The following is a 20,365-nucleotide window of genomic DNA, read 5'->3' as shown; positions in this document are numbered from 1 at the left end:
GTGAGGGGTGAACGCATGCGGCCCGCGAGGAGACCGGCTTTTAAACTTATCACCCGTCCATTATCAGAAATCTGAAAGACGCCTGAGTCTCCGTCTGAGTGTAGGATGGGCGAGTTCCTGCTCCATCGGGTCCGCTTCTTTAACTTTGTTCCGAGCGGAATCCGCGCTTTGGCCCAGTCCAGGAACGGGGAGCGCCTGGCCCTGGCTCGACAGGACGGGAGCCTGGAAATCTTCCGCTTCAGCTGGAACCATTGCCAGGAAAAGGTACCTCGCCCCCACTCAACAGCGGTCCATTAACCTCGAACCCTGCCGCCTACCCCACACTTTGGTGCGATTACAGAAAATATACTTATGCCCTGTCGTGTGATTCCCACAACAGACCGTAGATACGCTGAAGGATACTGAAACAAGATGCTATTAATTAATTGGGACCTTTTCTCTTTATAGGTGATTGCAGGAAATGACAATCGGTCCATCGAAGCAATCAGCTGGATTGGTGATAATCGACTTCTGAGTATTGGATTGAATGGAGAAATCATTGAGTTTGACTTACAGAGACTATGTCCGCAGTACAGGCTGGATGCTTTTGGAGGCCCTCTTTGGTGCATGAGCTGTAACTGTGAGGAGACTTATCTGGCGGTTAGTACAGCGTAATCATGTTCAAAACAAAATATTTAAAAGTTGGCAGGGAGTCCACTGGGAGTCATGATGATAAAAATGTTCCTTTGGCAAAATTGAAGAGATCTTAACAATGTGTGGAAAACCTTTTCTGTACCTGTGTTGGATGGAGGATAGTGTAGCGGGATACAGCTTAACACTGTATCTACTCCTATGCTGTACCTGTCCCAAGAGTATGGGTAATTTTCAAATTAATTAGTAGGATGTAGGCAGTCAGCATTTATTTTGCCCATCCCTAATTGCCATGGAGAAGATGGCCCCATTCTCAAAATTCTGCCGTTCATGTATAACGGATATATCCACACTGCTGTTATGAAGAGAATTATAGAATTTTGATCCAATGATATTGAAAGAAAAGTGGTATAGTTCAAGCCTATATGGGGAGGACGTGGGGAGGGGGGAGGGGAGGACGGGGGGAGCGGGGGGGGGGAGGACAGGACAGGACGTGGGGAGAGGGGGGGGGAAGGTCGTGGGGAGGGGGGGGAGGATGTGGGGATGGGGAGGGGGAGGACGTGGGGATGGGGGTGGGGGAGGGGGAGGACGTGGGGGAGGGGGAGGACGTGGGGATGGGGGTGGGAGGACGTGGGGATGGGGGTGGGAGGACGTGGGGATGGGGGTGGGAGGACGTGGGGATGGGGGTGGGAGGACGTGGGGATGGGGGGGGTGGGAGGACGTGGGGATGGGGGGGGGGGGAGGACGTGGGGATGGGGGGGGGAGGAGGACGTGGGGATGGGGGGGGGAGGAGGACGTGGGGGTGGGGGGGGGAGGAGGACGTGGGGGTGGGGGGGGGAGGAGGACGTGGGGGTGGGAGGAGGACGTGGGGGTGGGGGGGGGGAGGACGTGGGGAGGGGGGTGGGAAGGACGTGGGGGGGGAGGGGGAGGACGTGGGGTAGGGACAATCATGGATAGTAGAGGGAACTTCTGCCTGGGGTCAGAGGAAGTAGGGGAGGTCCTTAATGAATACTTTGCTTCAGTAATCACTATTGAGAGGGACCTTAATGTTTTTGAGGACAGCACGAGACACACTGATATGCTAAAACAGGTTGATGTTAAGGAGGATATACTGCAGACGGTATATACCCTAGGTTCTGCAGGAAGTGAGGGAAAAAATTGCTGCACTTTTGGCAATGATCTTTGCTTCCCCACTGTCCAATGGAATAGTGCCAGATGATTAGGAGGGTGGCAACTGTTATTCTCTTGTTCAAGAAATGGAATAGGGATAATCCTGGGAATTACAGACCAGTTAGTCTTATGTCAATGATGGGCAAAGTATTGGAGAGGATTCTGAGAGACATGATTTATGAATATTTGAAAAATCATAGTTTGTGAGTTTTGAGAAGATTTATAGCTCAGGTTGAGGTTCTGGATGTAGGTTTGCTCGCTGAGCTGCAAGGTTCGGTTACAGATGTTTTGTTACCATACTAGGTAACATCATCATAAAATTCACTAAAGAGGAGGGAAAACAACAACAAACTGCTATTCCGAGATGTTGGAGTAGAACGAACAGCTAATGGGGAACTTCAAACCAGTGTCTACATCTTCAGTGGGCCTCAGGCAAAGCACTGCTGAAAATCCCTGCTTTCTATTTATATGCTTGGGTTTCTTTGCTTGTTATCTGTATGCAAACCTAATATAATTTACGAAATACCGTGCAAGGACTGTAACAAACACTACATTGGACAAACAGACAGAAAACGTAGCCACCAGGATACATGAACATTAACTAGCCACAAAAAGACATGACCCACTCTTACTAGTATCTTTACAAACAGATGAAGAAGAACACCATTTCAGCTGGGACAACATCCCAGGACAAGCCAGAGATGCGTGGAAATTCCTAGAAGGATAGAGTTCCAGTTGGAATGCTATCAACAACACATTGACTTGAATCCCATTTACCACTTCCTGAGAAAAAGAATAAGAAATGACATCACCACAGGAAATGGCATCACCAACCCAAGGAACCCTAAACACATCCGGAGGCTAACTGATGATGTTACCCGGTATGGTGATGAAACATCAGAAACCAAACCTTCCAGCTCAGCGAGTAAACCTACATCCAAACCTCCATAGCTTGATTGGAGATAGTCAGCCTGGCTTTGTGAGGGGCTGGTCATGCCTCACAAACCTTTATTGACTTCTTTGAGGTTGTGATGTTGATGAAGGTAACGCAGCGGATGTCATGTACATTGACCTACCAAAGCATTTGATAAGGTTCCCCATGGCAGGCTCATTCAAAGTAAGGAGGTATTGGATAAGTAAATCCGGTTGCTTGGATACAGAATTGGCTGGCCCATAGAAGATAGAGGGTGGTGGTGCATGGATTGGTTCTGGGACCTCGGCTTTTTGTGATTTTTATAAATGGCTTGATTGAGGAAGTGGAAGGGGGTGTTGTTAAGTTTATTGATTACATGAAGGTTGGTGGAGTTGTGGATAGTGTGGAGGGCTGTTGTGGGTTGCAACAGGACATTGACAGGATGCAGAACTGGGTTGAGGAGAGGCAGATGAAGTTCAACCTGGAAAAGTGTGAAGTCATTCACTTTGGGAGGTCAAATTTGATTGCAGAATACAGCATTTAAGGCAGGATTCTTGACAGAGTGGAGGAACGGAGGGATCTTAGGGTCTATGTCCATACGTCCCTCAAAGTTGCCACCAAAGTTGTTAGGGTTGTAAGGAAGGCATATGGTGTGTCAGCTTTCATTAACCGAATGATTGAATTTAAGAGCTGCGAGGTTACACTGCAGCTCTATAGACTCCTGGTTAGACCACACTTGGAATATTGTGTTCGTTTCTGGTTGCCTCATTATTGGAAAGATGTGGAAGCTTTAGAGAGGGTGCAGAGGAGATTTACCAGGATGCTGCGTGGACCAGAGGGCATGTCTTATGAAGAAAGGTTGAGAGAGCTAGGGCTTTTCTCAATGGAGTGAAGAAAGATGAGAGGTGACTTGATAGAGTTTTACAAGATGTTGAGAGGCATAGATAGAGTGGATAGCCAGAAATGTTTTTCCCATAGCGGAAATGTCTACCACGAGGGGGTATAATTTTAAGGCTATTGGAGAAAGGTTGTCTGTAATGCAGTTTGTGATTAGCCAACCGTTTTGTTTTGTAAAGTGAGCTCCCATTTGCTGTTAAGCAGTTCTCATCCCCAGCACGAGGTGTTGTGTGTGGAGAACTGGACTCTGCCTCAGCATCATGGGGTCAGTCCTCTCATTCACCTTCTCATGAAGAGTTTCATGAAAGGTATTGTGAAATGTTTATGCTCATGGACTTGAAAAAGCACCGTGAAAATGTCTTTACAACCTGAGGACAAGAGGCTGGGAGCAATCTGTTAATTTAAAAGCTTAAAATTGAGATAAGGGTGAAATTTCACTGGAATTGACTAACCGTAAAAGGACAGTGTTGAGGAGCATTTTGAAATTTTGCTTTGTTGTTTGTATTGAGAGTTTTTTTCTCTCGTTTAAAAAATGTTTAAATATTAAAGAATATCTACAAACTCATGTGATTCTGTTTCAGTGACTAATCGCTGTAGTTACTAATTGCAGAAAAAGTACCAGTACAGAGGCTTGGACATGGTCAGTCAGCTGCTCAGAATGGTCAGAGTCAGGAAACTGCACATGGTGGGTGAGGAAGAGAAAGAAGAATGGCACACTGTTAGTTTTGGTGCATGTGTGGAGATATCCTGAGAGTGAGAGTAGGCTATGAAGAGATTCAGGGTTAGTCAGGGTCAGATGTCAGCGAGGATGAGAGAGAGCGGGGAAGATCTTGCAGGAAATCATGGGTACAGTAGCAGAGATAGAGTAAGTGCGAGGTTTCAACAAAAAGATAGTGGCACTTTCACTGGCAGAGTGGAGAAGGTCATTGATTTTCTTACATTCTGTGCATTCCTTTGGATAGCTGAGACTGCACTGGCCTGAACGGTAACCCTGGTCCAGGTTGGCATGCTTCCAGTAAAATGGTGTCCTCTGGCCTGGAAGAAAAGGATATCCTGCCTTTGCACCACCCTATCCCCATCAGCTGCATCTCCATGTCCCCTGCCCACAAAGAGGGGCACCAATTTTCCATTGTCTGCAACAATTAGGGCCAATGTTAGGAACAGTTTTGGGCAGCTCCGGATTGACAGTTCTTGTCTGGGTGCACAATATCTTTTTAAAGATGGTGCTGCACCATGGATGTTGGTCAATTCTGGGATATCCAGGAAGTGAGGAGTTGTTTTGGAAGTGGCATATGGTATACTTTGCTTCCTTACTCTCCATGAAAGTCATACCAGGGGATTGGTGGGAGGCGAATGTTGCCCCTCTTTTCAAGAAGGGGAATAGGGAAATCCCTGGCAATTACAGACCAGTCAGTCTTGCATCTGTGGTCAGCAAGGTTTTGGAAAGAATTCTGAGGGGTAGGCTTTATGAGTATTTGGAAAAACATAGCGTGATTAAAGGCAGTCAGCATGGCTTTGTGAGGGGCAGGTCGTGCCTCACAAATCTTATTTAGCTCTTTGAGGAGGTGGCGAGACAGGTTGGCGACGGTCGAGCAGTGATGTGGAGTATATGAACTTCAGCAAGGCATTTGATAAGGTTCCCCATGGTAGGCTCATTCATAAAGTCAGGAGGTATGGGATACAAGGAGATTTGGCTGTCTGGATTCAGAATTGGTTGGCTGACAGAAGGCAGAGTGTTGTTGTAGATGGAAAGTATTCTGGCTGGAGGTTTGTGGTGTCCTGCAGGGATCTGTTCTTGGGCTTCTGCTCTTTGTAGTTTTTATAAATGACTTGGATGAGGAGGTTGAGGGATGGGTTAGTAAATTTGCAGATGACACAGAGGTTGGAGGTGTCGTTGATCGAATCGAGGGCTATTGCAGGCTGCAGCACGACATAGACAGGATGCAGAGCTGGGCTGAGAAATGGCACATAGAGTTCAACCTAGATAAATTCAAAGTGGTGCATCTGGAAGGTTGAACAGGAATGCTGAATATAGGATTAAAGACAGGATTCTTGGCAATGTGGAGGAACAGAGGGATCTTGGTGTTCAAGTGCATAGATTCCTCAAAGTTGCCACCCAAGTGGATAGGGTTGTTAAGAAAGCATATGATGTTTTGGCTTTCATTAACAGGGGGATCGAGTTTAAGAGTTGCGAGGTTTTACTACAGCTCTACAAGGCCCTGATGAGACCACACTTGGGATATTGTGTCCAGTCCTGGTCAACTATTATAGGAAAGATATGGAGGCTTTGGAGAGGGTGCAAAGAAGATTTACCAGGATGCTGCCTGTCCTGGAGAGCTTGCCTTATGAACAGAGGTTGACAAAGCTCAGACTTTCCTGTCTGGAGAGAAGGAGGAAGAGAGGTGACCTTATCGAGGTATCCAAGGTAATGAGAGGCATGGATAGAGTCAATAGCCAGAGACTTTACCCCAGAGCAGGATTGACTGACACGACAGATCATAGTTTTAAGATATTAGGAGGAACGTATAAAAGAGATGTCAGAGGTAGGTTCATTACGCAGAGAGTTGTGAATGCATGGAATGCGTTGCCAGTGATGGTGGTAGAAGCAGAGACATTGGGGACATTTAAGTGACTGCTAGACATGCACATGGACAGCAGTGAATTGAGGGATGCGTAGGTTAGCTTATTTTATTTTAGATTAGGAATAATCCTTGGCACAACATCGTGGGCTGAAGGGACTGTTCTGTGCTGTACTTTTCTATGTTCTGTGTATGATGGTGCTAGAATATGTGAGAGGGGCACCAAAGGATGGGCTGGGTAATAAATCAGGTGGATTTTGTAAAATAAGATGATAGATGTCCCTGCGCATCATGCTGTGAAACCTTCTGAAAACTTGACAAAACTGACATATAGCAAAAGAAATTAAGATTCAGTCCATGATCAATCTAGGCAGGTTTCATTCTGGGATCTGACTTGTGCAGTGTTGCCATTCGATGGGATTCGAAGACTGGCTAGAATGTAGTGTAGCCAGCAGGTGTAGATGCCAATCGGAAGTTATCAGATGAAAATTCTAATGCGTTGCACTATACAGTACCATACAACAAGTCAGTTGCAAGAGGTCAAAATTTACTTTGACTGTACTTTTGTTTGTGTTAGACTAAATGTTATTTTTGATTTGATTTTTACTCGTATTATTGGAGGTTCTAACCCTGTTTTTCCCATAGGCCCCATTTTTTTCTATTGCATGATTTTCTATAACATGTCTCATGGGAGCACAAATATGGTGTTATAGGAGAACTACCCGCGGATTACTTTAGGATAGCTGAAGTACGTGGACGAGTTGACCGAAGGGTCTGTGTCTGTTTCTATTCTGTACATCTGTGACTCTGAGTACAGATCCAGAATCCTGAATCGTTCCTGAAATGACAATCTCTTCGTTCCTAGAATCATTCTTATAAACATTTTCGTGGCCCCCTCCACCACCAGCACATCTTTCCTTAGATACTAGGCCCAAAACTGATCACAATATTCTAAATGTGGCCTGACCAAAGCCTTGTATAGTCTTAGCAGTACATTTCTGTTCCTGTTTTCTAGCCCTTTTGAAATGAATGCCAACATTACATTTGCCTTCCTAACGGCTAACCGAAACTGCATGTTAACTTTGAGAATTCTGAATAAGGACTCGTGCCCCTTTATGCTTCATATTTCCAAAGCCTTTCCCCATTTAGAAAATAGTCTGTGTCTCTATTCTTCGTACCAGAATGTATTACCTCACACTTTACCACATTGTATTCAATCTGTCACTTCTTTGCCCACTTGTCCAAGTCATTCTGCAAACACCCTGCTTCCTCAACACTACCTGTGTCCCTCCACCTATCTTTGTGTTATCTGCAAGTTACCAACAATAGCCTGAGTTCCTCTGTCCACATTACTAATGTATAATGTGAACGGTTGTGGTCCCAACACTGATCTCTGTAGAACTCCATTAGTCACAAGCTGCTATCCTGAGAAAGATCCCTTTTATCCCTACTCTGTCTTCTGCCAGTCAGTCAATGCTCTATCCATGCCTCTACCTTAACTCTGTGGGTTCTTACTTAGAAGCCTTCTGTGTGCCACCTAGAGTCATAGGAACAGACCCTTTGGTCCACTTCATCCATGCCAACCATGTATCCTAAATTCCCTCTGAGTCTTTCCTATTCATGTTCCAAATGTCATTTAAATGTTGTAATCGTACCCGCTTCCTCCACTTCCTCTGGCAGCTTGTTCAATACATACACCATCCTCTGTGAAAAAGTTGCACCTCAGGTCCCTTGTAAATTTTTCCCCTCTCACCTTAAACCTATGCCCTCTGGTTTGGACTCTCCTACCCCTGGAAAAAAGACCCTGACTATTCAGCTTATCTATGTCCCTCAAAATTTTATAAACCTCTGTAAAGTCACTGGAATGCCAGGGAAGAAAGTTCCAGCATCCTTATAACTCAAACCCTCCAGTCCCAGAAACGTCCTTGTAATTTTTGTCTCTCCCCTTCCTGGTTTAATAACATTTTTCATATAGCATGGAGATCAGGATTGTGTGTAATACTCTAATGTCTTGTACAGCTGCAAAATGATGTCTCAACTTCAGTAGTCAACGCTCTGACCAATGAAGGCAGCCTACCAAATGCTTTCTTCACGACCCTTTTTCCACCTGCAATGCCACTTTGAAGGAACTATGAACCTGCATTTTCATGTTTGTCTGTTCAACAACAATCCCCAGGGCTGCACGTTGCGAGGGTGGGAGGTTTGAGTGGGGGTGGGGGGATGTGGTGGTGGACAGGTTGAGGCAGTCTACGTCATGGCGACAGTTAGAAATGAAGAGGTGAAGGGCAGGTATCAGGCCAGATAGCTGCCTCCTTCCAAGATGGCAATTTCCCCCCGCACGTGGTCGACGATGCCCTCCAGCGCATCTCCTCCGCTTCCTGCACCTCTGCCCTTGAACCCCACCCCATGATATCATTCGACGTGACGGCACTGTTCACTTCGATTGACAAAACCCTAACCAGAGAAACAATAGCCAACCTACTGGACATACAGAACAGAAAACAGGACGCTGAACCTATCAACAAAGACGGCATATTTAAACTACTGGACTTGTGCCTCACAACACATTTCACATTCAACAACCAGATATATGAACAAATCAACGGAACACCCATGGGATCACCAATCTCGGGACTCATAGCAGAGGCAGTTATGCAAAGGTTAGAACAAACAGTCCTACCACAAATTCAACCCAAACTCTGGGTTAGTTATGTCGATGACACGTTTGTAATCATTAAAAACACGGAAATAGAAAAAACACACCGGATCATCAACACCACACTAACAGGAATCCGATTCACGAGAGAAGAAGAAAAGGATAGCCAACTCCCATTCCTAGACGTGAGGGTACAGAGAACACCGAACGGAGAATTCACTACAAGGGTATACAGGAAAGCCACACACACAGACCAAGTCCTAAACTATGAAAGTAACCACCCCAACACACACAAACGAAGCTGTATCAGGACACTATTCAAAAGGGCCACAACACACTGCAGTACACCAGAACTGCAAAAAGAAGAGGAACACCTATACAAGGTATTCGCCAAAAACGGATACCCGCGCAACTTCATCAACAGATGCCTAAGAGAAAGACCACGGAACGAGGACATACCACAACCAAAAGGACTAGCCACACTACCATACATCAGGAGCATCTCGGAACTGACAGCCAGACTACTGCGACCCCTAGGACTCATAACGGCACACAAACCAACAGCCACGCTCAGACAACAACTCACCAGAACGAAGGACCCGATACCCAACATGAGCAAGACGAATGTAGTGTACAAAATCCCATGCAAAGACTGCACTAAACACTATATAGGACAAACAGGAAGACAGCTAACAATCCGCATACATGAACACCAACTAGCCACGAAACGACACGGCCAGCTATCCTTAGTAGCCACACACGCAGACAACAAGCAACATGAATTCGACTGGGACAACACTACTATCATAGGGCAAGCCAGACAGAGAACAGCCAGGGAATTCCTAGAGGCATGGCATTCATCCACAAACTCCATCAACAAACACATCGACCTGGACCCAATATACCAACCACTACAGCGGACAGCTGAAACTGACAACCGGAAGCGGCAGGGACAGACCACTATAAACACCGGAGGAAACATCAAAGAAGCGCTTCGCAGGAGGCTCCCAAGCACTGATGATGTCGCCTAGCCAGGGGACGAAACGTTTGCAACAAAAACTTCCAGCTCGGCGAACAAAACCATAACAACGAGTACCCGAGCTACAAATCTTCGCCCAAACTTTGAACCCCACCCCTCTCAACGCAAGAAGGACAGAACCCCACCCCACCCCCATCCTTGCCTTCCATCCTCAACTTACGCTGCGCCAATCTCCGTACACATTGCCTCACCCTCCACCACGTCTGTCACCTACAAACAGACTGCACCACTAGGGATATATTTCCCTCCCCACCCCTATCAGCATTTCAGAGAGACCATTCCCTCCATGGCTCACTTGTCAGATCCACGCTCCCCCACTAACCCTTGCCCCACTCCCGGCACCTTCCCCTACCACCGCAGGAAGTGCAACACTACATGGAATTAATGTGGATTTCACCAGTTTCCTCAATACCCCTCCCCCACCATATCCCAGTCCCAAGCCTCCAGCTCGGCACCACCCTCTTGCCCTGTCCATCATCTTTCCCATCTATCCAATCCACCCTCCTCTCCAACCTATCACCTTCTCTCTCAACTTCATCTACCTATTGCATTCTTAGCTACCGTATCCCCAGCCCCACTCCCTCCCATTTATCTCTCAGCCCCCTGACCCAAAAGCATCATTCCTGATAAAGGGCTTTATCCCAAAATGTCGATTTTCCTGCCCCTTGGATGTGGCCTGACCGGCTGTGCTTTTCCAGCACCACACTCTCGACTCTAATCTCCAGTATCTGCAGTCCTCACTTTCATCTGTGTCTCGCTGCTTCCGCACCCTCCAGTCCCCTGTCTCTCTCTCTCTCTGCGTCTCTGTGTGTGTCTCTCTCTCTCTCTCTCTCTCTCTCTCTCTCTCTTCTCTCTCTCTCTTCTCTCTCTCTCTCTCTCTCTCTCTCTCTCTCTCTCTCTCTCTCTCTCTCTCTCTCTCTCTCTCTCTCTATGTCTGTCTGTGTGTATCTCTCTCTCTTTGACTCTCTCTGTCTGTATCTGTGTGTGTATCTCTCTGTCTGTCTCTCTCTCTCTCTCTCTCTCTCTCTCTCTCTCTCTGTGTGTGTCTCTCTCTCTCTCTCTCTCTCTTTCTCTCTTCTCTCTCTCTCTCTCTCTCTCTCTCTCTCTCTCTCTCTCTCTCTCTCTCTCTCTCTCTCTCTCTATGTCTGTCTGTGTGTATCTCTCTCTCTTTGACTCTCTCTGTCTGTATCTGTGTGTGTATCTCTCTGTCTGTCTGTCTGTCTCTCTCTCTCTCTCTCTCTCTCTCTCTCTCTCTATGTCTGTCTGTGTGTATCTCTCTCTCTTTGACTCTCTCTGTCTGTATCTGTGTGTGTATCTCTCTGTCTGTCTCTCTCTCTCTCTCTCTCTCTCTCTCTCTCTCTCTCTCTGTGTGTGTGTGTGTGTGTGTGTGTGTGTGTGTGTGTGTGTGTGTGTGTGTCTCTCTCTCTCTCTCTCTCTCTCTCTCTCTCTCTCTCTCTCTCTCTCTCTCTCTGTCACACTTTGTCTCCCACCCCAAGGTCTTTTTTGTATTCCCCCACCGAGTTCCCACCCCTCTTCCCACTCCCAGCCCCTGCCACTCATTCTCTGTCCTCCACCCCTCTGTCTGTCTCTCATCTTCCCCTGGCTCAACCTGGCCGCAAACTCTCTTGTCCCCAACCCCACCCAGCCCCTTTCTCTCTTCTATCCCCCCCACGGCCCCTCTCTCTTTCCTACCCCCCCACCCCCACTTCTCTCTTCTCTCCACCCACCAAGCTCCCATCCCTCTCTCATCTCTCCCTATCCTACCCCCCACCTCACCAGTCTGTCTCTCTGCTTCCCCCCACACACACAGTCCTTTTCTCTTCTCCCTGCTCCCTCCCCTCAGCCCTGCTCTCTCTCTTCTCTCCTCTCCACCTCCCAGCCCCTCTCTTTCTCTTGTATCCCCTGCCCACAACCCTGGCCTCTCTGTTACCTCCACCCCACTTCTCTCTTCTCTCCGCCCACCAAGTCCCCCTTGGCTTGTTCCCACATTCTCCCCACCCCCTCCCTCTCTGCCTCTGACTCATGTCTTCCATTGGGCCACCCCCACCCCCGCTCCCCAAGGCCATTCTTTGACCTGCCACTCCTGGCCCTTCTCCACTCCACCCCACCCCCCAATATCTGTCTTAAACCACTCAATTTGTAGCTATTCTCCCTCATCATCCTAAGAAAAAGACTCTCACTGTCTACCCTATCTAATCCTCTGATCATCTTGTATGTCTCTATCAGATCCCCCTCTTAGCTGGAGGAGAAAGTGAGGTCTGCAGATGCTGGACCCCCTCTTAGCTGCCTTCTCTCCATTGAGAACAGGTTCAAGTCTCTCAGCCTTTTCCCATAAGACCTTCCCTCCAGACCAGGCAACATCCTGGTAAATCTCCTCTGCACCTTATCCAATGTTTCCACACCCTTCCTGTAATGGGCCGACCAGAACTATACACAATATTCCAAGTGCGCCCGCACTAGCGTTTTGTGTAGTTGCAGCATGACATTACAGCTCCAGAACTCAATCCCTCTACCAATAAAACCTAACACACCATATGCCGCCTTAACAGCACTATCAACCTGGCAGGCAACTTTCAGGGATCTATGTATGTGGACTCCAAGATCCCTCTGCACATCCACACTACCAAGAATCTTTCCATCAACTCAGTATTCTACCTTCCTGTTATTCACCTCTCATTTATCTGCGTTGAACTCCATTTGCCACCTCTCAGCCCAATTCTGCAGTTTATCCAAGTCCCCCTGCTATCTGCAACATTCTTCCACTCTGTGCACTACTCCACCGACTTTAATGTCATCTGCAAACTTACTAACGCATCCACCTATGCCTGCGTTTATAAAAATGACAAACAGCAGTGGTCCCAAAACAGATCCTTGTGTCACACCACAAGTAACTGGACTCCGGGCTGAATATTTTCCATCAACCACCAATCGCTGCCTTCATACAGATCACCAATTTCTAATCCAAACTGCTAAATCACCCTGTTTTCTCCAACAGCCTACCATGTGAAGCCTTATCAAAGTCTTTACTGAAGTCCATATACACCACGCCAACTGCCCTATCCTTCTCCACATGCTTAGTCACCTTCTCAAAAAACTGAATGAGGCTTGTGAAAGATGACCTGCCCTTGATGAAACCATGTTGACTATCTGCAATCACATGGTTGCTTGCGAGCTGATTATAAATCTTATCTCTTATAATCCTTTCCAAAACATTTCCTACAACAGATGTAAGGCTCACTGGTCTACAATTACCTGGATCATCTCTGTCACTCTCCTTCCCCGGGCTCCCTCCATCAGCCCCTCTCTCTTTTTCTTTTCCCCAGCTCCATTCTCTCATGTCCTCACCCCAGCCCGTCTGTGTCTTCTCACCCCACCCAGCCCCCTTCTCACCCCTCATCAAGCCTCCCTCTCTACTTCCCACCCCCAATCTCTCCCCACTCCCACCCTTGCCCCTCTTTCTCTTTTCCCCCACTGCTATCTCGTCTTCCCTCCCCCACCTCTCTTTCTCTTTTCTCCCCCTCCATCCCCTCAGCACTGCTCTTTCTCTTCTCTCCTCCACCAGAGCTAGCTTCTCTCCTCCCTGCCCCTCTGACTTCCCTCCTCTACAACCCCTCTCTCTTTACTCCCCTCACCCCTCCTTCGCTGTCCTATCTCTCGCTTAAGGATGGATAGTAATGCTAGCCTGTACAGAGAAGCCCACACCCCATAAATGAATTTTTAAAAAAATTTCATTTGCTAACAATTTGGAAAGTTAATTACTGTTGTAATAACTCTCAAATGAAATCACATGCTACACAGTAAATACAGAGATGGGGGATGGGAAACATTTCTGGCTGTAACAGCTGCTCCTTTGTTTGAGGTATCTTTGGTGTTGGAGGTGATTTCCTCAAATTCCAGGAACAGCAATTACTGTTTTATATGTTGTTGCATTGTTTTGGAACTTTGGAGAAAACAAAAGTCAAAACAATGGCACTTTTAACAGGGAGAGGAACAGACAAAGGCAGCACATGGTAAGGTCAGTGCAAGAGAGAGAGATATTAAAGTAAGTGTTAAATTAGCCTGGAGCAGTGTTTTGCAGAGGAATAAGACGGGGCTATTTTCTGGGTCTGCAGATTGGAAGAAGCAAAAATAACCTGTAGTAGAGTGCTATGTTCTTCTTGTTGGATGTGGGAGTTTAGGCAGAGTTTGTGTTACTGAAGATTGTATCTGCAATAAATGTCGTTGGTTGCAAATCCTGTCAGCTCGAATGGAATGGTTGGAGAGACAGTTAGAGGCAATGAGGAATTTACAAGAGGGTGTGATCGATAGTAGTTATAGGAAGGGAGAATAGTTGCAGATACCTTTCCTAGATTTAACCCATCTATGTGACTGTAAGAGAGGTAGGCAGGTCGTGCCTACTGTGGCTATCCCCATTTCAAACAAGTATGCTGTTTTGGAAAGTGTCGGGAGTGATGGATTCTCAGGTGAATGTAGCATGAACAGCCAAGTTTCTGGTATTGAGACTGGCTCTAATGCAATGAGGGGTACATCAGATTTCAAGAGATCGATCATGTTAGGGGACTCTCTAGTCCGAGGCACAGACAGATATTTCTGTGGCCAGGAGTGAAAAATCAGAATGGTGCGTTGCTTCCCTGGTGCCAGGATCAAGAATGCCTCAGACAGGGTGTAAAGTGTTCTCAAGGAGGAGAGGACCCATCAAGAGATCACTGTACACATTGGAACCAACGAGGTAGGAAGGGAAAAGGTTCAGATTCTGAAGGGAGAATTCAGAGAGGCTGGAATTTAAAAAGACGGTCCACGAGAGTAGTAATATCTGGATTATTCCCGGTGCTACGAGCCAATGAGGGTAGGAATAAGAGGATAGAGCAGATTAATGCATGCCTTGAGGAGCTGGTGTATGGGAGAAGGATTCACATTTTTGGATCATTGGAATCTCTTTTGGGGTAGAAGTGACCTGTACTAGAATGTTGGATTGCACCTAAATTAGAAGGGGGCTGATATACTGGCAGGGAGATTTGTGAGAGCTGCTCGGGAGGATTTAAAATAGTAAGGTGGTGGGACCCAGGGAGATAGTGAGGAAAGAGGTCAATCTGAGACTGGTACAGTTGAGAAAAGAAGTGAGCCAAACCATCAGGGTAGGCAGGGACAAAGCAGAGAACAAGGTAACACTGATAAATTAAACTGCATTTATTTCAATGCAAGAGGTCTAACAGGGAAGGCAGATGAACTCAGGGCAATTGCTATGATATCCCAAGTTGGACTGGGATACCATAGCAATTACAAAAATGTGGCTCAGGGATGGACAGGACTGGCAGCTTAATGTTCCAGGATACAAATGCTACAGGAACGACAGAAAGGGAGGCAAGAGAGGAGGGAGAGTGGTGTTTTTGATAAGAGATGCATTACAGTTGTACTCAGGGAGGATACTCCTGGAAATACATCCAGGGAAGTTATTTGGGTGGAACTGAGAAATAACAAAGGGATGATCACCTGATTGGGATTGTATTATAGACCCCCTAATAGTTAGTGGAAATTGAGAAACAAATTTGTAAGGAGATATGTTATCTGTAAGAATAATAGGGTGGTTATGATCGGGGATTTTAAATTTCCAAATGTAGAGTGGGACTGCCATCGTGTTAAGGGTTTAGATGGAGAGGAAGTTGCTAAGCATGTACACGAAAACTTTCTGATTCAGTACGTGGATGTACCTACTAGTGATGGAAAAAGCCAGACCCAATCTAAAGGTTGAAGTTCTAAGTTGCAGAAAGGCTAATTTTGATGGTATTAGGGAAGAACTTTCAAAAGCTGATTGGGGGCAGATGTTCGCAGGTAAAGGGACGGCTGGAAAATGGGAAGCCTTCAGAAATGAGATAACGAGAATCCAGAGACAGTATATTCCTGTTAGGCTGAAAGGAAAGGCTGGTAGGTGTGGGGAATGCTGGATGACAAAAGAAATTGAGGGTTTGGTTAAGAAAAAGAAGGAAGCATATGTCAGGTATGGACAGGATTGATCAAGTGAATCCTTAGAGTATAAAGGAAGGAAGAGTATACTTAAGAGGGAAATCAGGAGGGCAAAAATGGTACATGAGATAGCTTTGGTAAATAGAATTAAGGAGAATCCAAAGGTTTTTACAAATATATTGAAGACAAAAGGATAACTAGGGAGAGAATAGGCCCCTTCAAAGATCAGCAAAGCATTCTTTTTGTGGAGTCGCATGAGGTGGGGGAGATACTAAACAAGTATTTTGCATCAGTATTTACTGTGGAAAAGGACTTGGAAGATATAGAATGTAGGGAAATAGATGGTGACATCTTGAAAAATGTCCATATTACAGAGGAGGAAGTGCTGGATGTCTTGAAGCGCATAAAAGTGGATAAATCCCCAGGACCATATCAGGTGTAACCTAGAACTCTATGGGAAGCTAGGGAAGAGATTGTTGGGCCTCTTGCTGAGATATTTGTATCATCAGTAGTTTCAGGTGAGGTGCCGGAGACTGGAAGTTGGCTAACATGGTGCCACGATTTAGGAATTTTGGTAAGGACAAGCCAAAGAACTAGAGACCAGTGAGCCTGATGTCAGTGGTGGGCAAGTTGTTGGAGGGAATCCTGAGGGAGAGGACGTACATGTATTTGGAAAGGCAGGGACCGATTAGGGATAGTCAACATTGCTCTGCGCATGGGAAATCATGTGTCACAAACTTGATTGAGTTTTTTGAGGAAGTAACAAAGGGGATTGATGAGGGCAGAGCAGTAGATGTGATCTATATGGACTTCAGTAAGGCATTCCACAAGGTTCCCCATGGGAGACTGGTTAGCAAGGTTGGATCTCAGATGACACCAAAATTGGAGGTGTAGTGGACAGCAAAGGCGGTTACCTCAGGTTGACCAAATGAGCCAATGGGCTGAAGAGTGGCAGATGGAGTTTAATTCAGATAAATGCGAAGTGGTGCATTTTGGGAAAACAAATCTTAGCAGGACTTGTACATTTAATGGTAAGGTCCTGGGGAGTGTTGCTGAACAAAGAGACCTTGGAGTGCAGGTCCATAGTTCCTTGCATGTGGAGTAGATAGGATAGTGAAGAAGGCGTTTGGTGTGCTTTCCTTTATTGGTCAGGATATTGAGTACAGGAGTTGGGAGGTCATGTTGCAGCTATACAGGACATTGGTTAGGCCACTGTTGGAATATTGCGTGCAATTCTGGTCTCCTTCCTATCGGAAGAATGTTGTGAAACTTGAATGAGTTCAGAAAAGATTTACAAGTATGTTGCCAGGATTGGAAGATTTTAGATATAGGGAGAGGCTGAACAGGTCCGGACTATTTTCCCTGTAGCGTCAGAAGCTGAGGGGTGACCTTATAGAGGTTTATAAAATCATGAGGGACATGGATAGGGTAAATAGACAAGGTATTTTCCCTGGGGTGGCAGAGTCCAGAACCAGAGGGCATAGGTTTAGAGTGAGAGGGGAAAAAGATAAAAGGGACCTAAAGGGCAACTTTTTCCATGTAGAGGGCAGTGTGTGTGTGGAATGAGTTGCCAGAGGAAATGGTGGAGGCTAGTACAATTGCAACATTTAGGAGGCATCTGGATGGGTATATGAATAGGAAGGGTTTGGAGGGATATGCGCTGGGTGCTGGCAGATAGAACTAGATTGGGTTGGGATATCTGGTCGGCATGGACAAGTTGGACTGAAAGGTCTGTTTCCATGCTGTACATCTCTATGACAGACTCAAGAACAGAACGTGTTGACAAACTAGGGACCACCCTATATATGTACTGAGGATAGACTTTTTGTTGCATGGTTTTTGAAGTTTTTTCTCATGTTTCATTAAGTCCAGCTGGGGCAGATTCTGGTCATATAAAACTTGCGTGTTTAAGTGTTCTCTTGTTCTTCTAACTGGTAGAAGTTGTGAATTTGGAAGAACAAAAATCGAAAGAACTGTGTACGCTGTCAATCAGAACAGAAATTTCTGGAAAAGCTCAGTAGTTCTGAGAAAGGGTCACCAGATCTGAAACATTGACTCTGGTTTTGATGCTAGGAGAAAGTGAGGACTACCGATGCTGGGACACATTCCTCATTCCTGAAGAAGGGCTTATGCCCGAAACGTCGATTCTCCTGCTCCTCAGATGCTGCCTAGCCTGCTGTGTTTTTCCAGCATCACATTTTTCAACTCTGGTTTCGATGCTGCGAGCCCTGCTGAGCCTTTTCAGAAAGTTCTGTTCTTGGTTGTGGGTTTGGAAGTTGCTGTCTTAAGAGTTTTGGTGAGTAGTTGCAGTGCAGTTTGTAGATCATATACACAACTACTACTATACATGATGGTGGAGGACTATGTTGAACATTTTAGATGACATGCCAGTCCAGCAGGCTACTTTGTACTGGTTCATGTTGAATTTCTTAGAGTGTTGTTGCACTCATCCAGACAAGTGGACTGTGTTCCACTGGTGTTACTTTCTGCTCTGTAAGGGCACAATTTATGGAACCAGGAGATGATTTACATGGCTGGTCCAGTTCAGGTTCAGATCAGTGGTAGTCCTCAGGATGTTAATGGTGGGGGATTCAGTGATGGAAATGCCATTTAATATCAAGGGCATTAGTTAGATCTTCTCTTTTTAGATGTGGTTATTGTTATGTGGTACCAATATTATTTCCCACTTGTGAGCCCAAGCTCAGGCTTTGCTGGGTATGGCCATGAACTGCTTCAATGCCGGAGGTGTTGATGTTGAACATTGTACAATCATGAACGAATATCCCCACATCTGACTTTATGATGGTGAGAAGGTCGGATTCAAAGAATATGAGGAAAATTTATTTCATTTCCAAGAGTATTTCTTTAAAAATCTGATTTCAAGTGACTGTCTGCAAAATATCTTTTTTTCTTTCACTTCAAAGCTTTTATCTACTGTGAATTTATGAACTGAAAGGTTTTATTTTAATTTGATTGCCAAATCTAAATGTGATTCTGGTCCAGTGGTATGTACATAGGTCATTAATGGCTACATGTCTCTGTTACCTGTAGGTCGGATGTGAAGATGGCTCAGTCAAATTATTTGAAATTCTTCCAGGAAAACTTCAGTTTGAGAGAAATCTAGATCGTCAAAAAGGTTTGAAGCAATGAGTCTCATCTTTTGTGATATCAGTGATCCTAAGCCTAACAGCACAATTGGCCAGAGGGTCAGGTGCTGACCACCCTGTCTCAATGTCACATGTTAGTATTCATATGTTATAAAATGGAGATTGACCCCTCATCCACCCATCTGAGAACTAAAACTAAAACATCCAGAGAGGAACACCTCTCCCTATAATGTGTGAAAAGCAGTGTAACCCACTGTTCAGCAACTTTTAGTGGTTAAATTAAATAAATCCTTGACACAACAAGTGACAACTTATTTATCTAACTCTCTAACAGTGAGCAAATTAACTAAACTATTAACAAACCAAATAAATCCCTTCTTACTATTACCTATTCCTGAATAAAACATGTTGTTCCAACAAATATAAATCCCACTCATGTACCAAAAAAATAGCATTTATTTTCTGGAAATTACAGCCAGATAATATGTCTTATGAATTTTTCTGTGCTGCCTTCTGTCTCTTCTGTCAGGAATATCTTCTCTGCTGTTTATTCGTCATTGGTACCATTCTTATTTGGATGGTACTTTCTGTAATAGGTAAATGACTGTGAGGAACAAGTTCTCTCTTGAGAGCTGTTAACTCTGGCAGGATGGCAGTTAGCTCCGCCAATTTTTCAACTGCCCCCTTCTTTTGTACCCTTGATGACCCATTCGTATTTTTACAATCGGATTGGTCCTAGGTTGCCAAAATCATCAGATTTAAAGTTGGTAGGTTTTTGATATCTAAGGGCCTGATTCAAATTGATTGGCTAAACCTAAAACTTGTTGTCTTGACTAAAGACTGCTTGGCCTGCTAACTGTACGGCCTTGCGATATAAAAGTTTCATTTCAGGCTCTCTGTGCACCTGCAAACTTGAGCTGCTGCACACAAACATCCATTTTAAGCACTGATAAAACACCAGCTTTTAAAGGAACCACACAATATTTTCACAACTTCACAATTTTACAAAATCCAAATTTGAACTTGCTGTCTTCCAAGCTACAATTACTCTACCCAACTTTGCAACAATAGTCAATAGTAGTAAGTTACGAATAGAGACTGCAACTTGGCACGTGCCTGAGAAATGTACATAAATTTTGGAGTGTACGTACTTAGTAGTACAGAAGTTGTGTATGGTTGAAAAAAAGACATACTGTCAAAGGCTTTTGTCTGGCATTCAACAGTACAGAACAACAAAAATACCAGAACTCAAGGAGAATAACAAATTAAACTGCATGAGAAATGTAGGTGCTAATTGATTGGTAAGTGGACTCGATCAAGTTGTTGCTACGGAGAATGCACCAGGAAACAGTTAGCCAAACCTTTTGGTTAAGTTACAAATAAGCAAGTCAACTCTGAATGATCAATAGGTGT

At 45.4% G+C, this 20,365-nt stretch overlaps 1 protein-coding gene across 1 annotated transcript in view; it reads left to right on the top strand.

Moving 5' to 3' along the window:
• utp4 (UTP4 small subunit processome component) overlaps window positions 1-20,365 on the top strand; it is a 71,427-nt gene continuing 51,062 nt past the window's right edge. The window contains exons 1-3 of the mRNA XM_043706465.2: window positions 1-264; window positions 448-639; window positions 18,897-18,981. Coding sequence (XP_043562400.1) covers window positions 106-264; window positions 448-639; window positions 18,897-18,981 — 436 coding nt within the window. The 5' untranslated portion in view covers window positions 1-105. The remainder of the gene's footprint in view (window positions 265-447; window positions 640-18,896; window positions 18,982-20,365) is intronic.

Source organism: Chiloscyllium plagiosum, unplaced genomic scaffold, assembly GCF_037043375.1.
Source record: "Chiloscyllium plagiosum isolate Xiang-an unplaced genomic scaffold, Cpla_swu_hap1 HiC_scaffold_17, whole genome shotgun sequence".
Lineage (NCBI taxonomy): Eukaryota > Metazoa > Chordata > Chondrichthyes > Orectolobiformes > Hemiscylliidae > Chiloscyllium > Chiloscyllium plagiosum.
The sequence above is the reverse complement of the archived record's forward strand: the minus strand, read 5'-3'. Positions and strand labels throughout refer to the sequence as shown.